The following is a 3,024-nucleotide window of genomic DNA, read 5'->3' as shown; positions in this document are numbered from 1 at the left end:
GTTGGAGAAAAACCTTGTGTAAAACCTGTTGCTCTAGCTTCAAGTCTGAAGAAAAGATCTCACCCATCAGCATCTTCAATCAGTGCATCTTCTAACTGATAACACAAGCAGCGACATTGATGATGTAGAAGATATTAAAGGTATATCAAAAAAATCTAAAAAATTAAAGACGCGTATGGAACGTGAATTGGAATTATGGACACAAATCATGAGTGAGGAAAACAGGAAACGTGATGAAGCCAAAGAACGAAGACATTAGGAGTTATTAACATGTCAAGACAAAGCCCGAGAAACTTATGAATATTTTATGACCAAACTTCTTGACAAACTTTAATTATAAGCATAGTTGTACTATATATAGTGTTTATACATTTTATACATTTTTTTTACATTTTATTTTTTTGTTTTTACATTTTTTTTTTATACTATATATTTTCAGGGCATTGAATAACACGCAACCTAAATATTGATCTTGCAGTTTACCCAGATAGCACAAGATCTCCTGGGGACGTTCCAGAGATGTCCTGAGGACGTAGAAATGTTCCAAGAATGTCCTCAGAACATACTCTGGACATCTCCTGGACATCTGTGCTATTAAGGTAGTGTATAAGGTAAAACTACTATTATTTGGGCACTTAGCTAAATCTAGCTATTCTTATTATTTTGGTCTTTAAATACGAATATTTAAACTTTTTTTTTTATATGAAATTATATACATACATTCATATTTATATGTATTCTATGTTGAAAGTTTAAATATTTGTTTTAAGGCCAAAATAATAAGAATGTCCAGATTTAAGTACGTGTCTGAATATTGGTATTTTTACCTTACACACTATACTGCAACGTCAATATTTTGATAGCGTTCTGTTATTCAGTACTACAAATTTATGGTATACGTGATATAAACTATAGGTTTTCAATACTGTCAATTAATAGCAGAATTTGTTTAAAACTTAAAAGCGTGGCACAAAGGCAGTATATTCTGCAATATCTTAAGTAACTGAGTATTTAAAGATTAAAAATGTATAAATATTATATAATGTCTTGATATTATACTTTTATGTTATGTGTTTTGATTTCACAATACCATGTATTTTTATTGTGCAAATTCTATGTGTAAAATTTATTAGTTCTTAAAAGTAAACTGTGTTGTTTTTATTATAGACCGAAGATTAAAGGTAAATAGTTTTGTTTTGATTATAGACTGAAGATTTTATTTTTCTATTTTTAATATTCTGTTACGCATAAAAGTCTATAATACATTATTTTTATTTTTATTATTCATGGAACATGTTTTCATCTTTAATATTTTATTGTAATTCGTGATAGAGTGAGACTGTGCTATTAGATTACATTGTTGTTCCTATGCAATGTACTCTTATGTAATAACTGTAATAATATTACAGATATACATGTATCACCAATAGCATTTTATATGAAAAAATAATATAAAACCACTTCAACTATAGTATTATTCCATTTCATTCCATTTTCTTCCATGAAACTAAGGCCAATCCCTTCATTAAAGAATGAATATATCTTTTGATTTCAATGTATATTGCAAGAATTATAAATATAGCTTCTCTCACTTCTAACGTTATACAACAAGATGATTGTGGCGAGGACACAGAAATTTCAGGTTTTATAATAAAATAAATGTTTATTTTCAAATTGTTATAATTATTGCTATTTTCATAATATCTAGTATTTTTATATCACAAAAATTATTCTGTTCTACAATAAATTTGATATAATGAAGCTCTGAACATAAAATATAAAGCTTTCAATATATAAATTTAGCTCTCTATAGGCTATGGAATGCCAGAATTAGTCATATATAAATAACAGTCTTATATAAGTATCAATGAATCAAAGTGGTAAGATATTGTCATTTTAGTAACCCCTCAGGATCGTCTTGGAAGTTTACTGGCTGCCTAATAAAATGATCATCATCATTGTCATTGGCATCATCTCCTTCAATAATGAAGTCTTCATAATTTTCCAATCCATTATCGAGACAAATATTGTGCAATACACAGCTTGCTAGGATGACAGAAGGAATCATATCATCGCGATTCATGACCAGAAATTTTAGTCGTCTCCATCTGCCTTTCAACAATGCAAATGCCTTTCAATAACTTGTCTCATGCTAGCAAGTGCTGTGTTAAATTTTTTTTGAGCCTGTAAAACATATGAATATGATAAAAGAAGAATTTTCCAGCTACTGTGAATACATACAGTCCATCTCTATTTTGAATTTCTTATTTCTGTGAGTTGGCCTAAATTAACGAATGGTGGTATCAACCATGAAAGACAAGGATAAGCTTTGTCTCCAATTATATAATCTTGATCCACAAAGTAAGATGCTCTATTTGCATTTATTTCCTTCCACAGATCTGAATTTCGAAGGACACGTCGATCTCCCACTGATCCAGCAAATCCAGCAAAACAATATAAGAATCGAAGTTCTGCATCACACACTGCTTGCAATGTTATTGCGTATTCCTTGTCTTTACTTATATAAAAACGTGCGTCCACCTACAAATCAAGTACTATATTAGTTGGAAATATTATTAAAAAAATATAGAATACTGCTATCATTTCTATGGTATAAATACCTTTGGAGCTTTAATTGGTATATTTGTTTCATCTATAGCTCCTATTACATATGGTAGCCTCCCAATGCGCTGAAACTTCTCACTAACAGCAATACATCGGTCTTCTCGGGGCTAGACAATGACGTCTTCAGCAATGTCATTTAGGGCTTCAACAACTCTCATAAAGGAATCATTTGCAGATGATTTTCCTATATCGAATCGCTCACCTACAGATCTGTGTAATATACATCACAACACTATTGATAACAAAAATAGAATAATAAAATAAAATATCTCCCAATATTTATAAAGTGTCTTACCTATAAGAATCAGGAGTAGCAAGAAGCCATAATGTGGATAGTAACTGCTTGCGAACTGGAATAGTGGATCTGCCCGAATCATTCACCTTACTTAGTAACAATCC

The 3,024-nt window shown here is 30.3% G+C and overlaps 2 protein-coding genes across 3 annotated transcripts in view; one reads left to right on the top strand and one right to left on the bottom strand.

Annotated features, from left to right (window-relative positions):
* LOC116846844 (nicotinamidase) overlaps positions 1-3,024 on the top strand; it is a 512,425-nt gene that overhangs the window by 143,358 nt on the left and 366,043 nt on the right. The gene's annotated exons all lie outside the window — the stretch shown is intronic.
* LOC116846847 overlaps positions 2,231-3,024 on the bottom strand; it is a 1,319-nt gene continuing 525 nt past the window's right edge. The window contains exons 2-4 of one of the 2 annotated variants that reach the window (XM_032821186.1): positions 2,921-2,989; positions 2,622-2,835; positions 2,231-2,541 (exon numbers count right to left, since the gene is read on the bottom strand). In XM_032821186.1, coding sequence (XP_032677077.1) covers positions 2,828-2,835; positions 2,921-2,989 — 77 coding nt within the window. In that variant the 3' untranslated portion in view covers positions 2,231-2,541; positions 2,622-2,827. Of the gene's footprint in view, positions 2,542-2,621; positions 2,990-3,024 lie in introns of those variants that run through there. The other variant, XM_032821185.1, reaches the window with a different exon arrangement.

This window comes from Odontomachus brunneus, unplaced genomic scaffold (genome assembly GCF_010583005.1).
Source record: "Odontomachus brunneus isolate Ranch 3 - 2012 unplaced genomic scaffold, Obru_v1 Obru_scaffold_070, whole genome shotgun sequence".
In the NCBI taxonomy this organism is placed as follows: domain Eukaryota; kingdom Metazoa; phylum Arthropoda; class Insecta; order Hymenoptera; family Formicidae; genus Odontomachus; species Odontomachus brunneus.
This window is presented reverse-complemented; position numbering and strand designations above follow the sequence as displayed.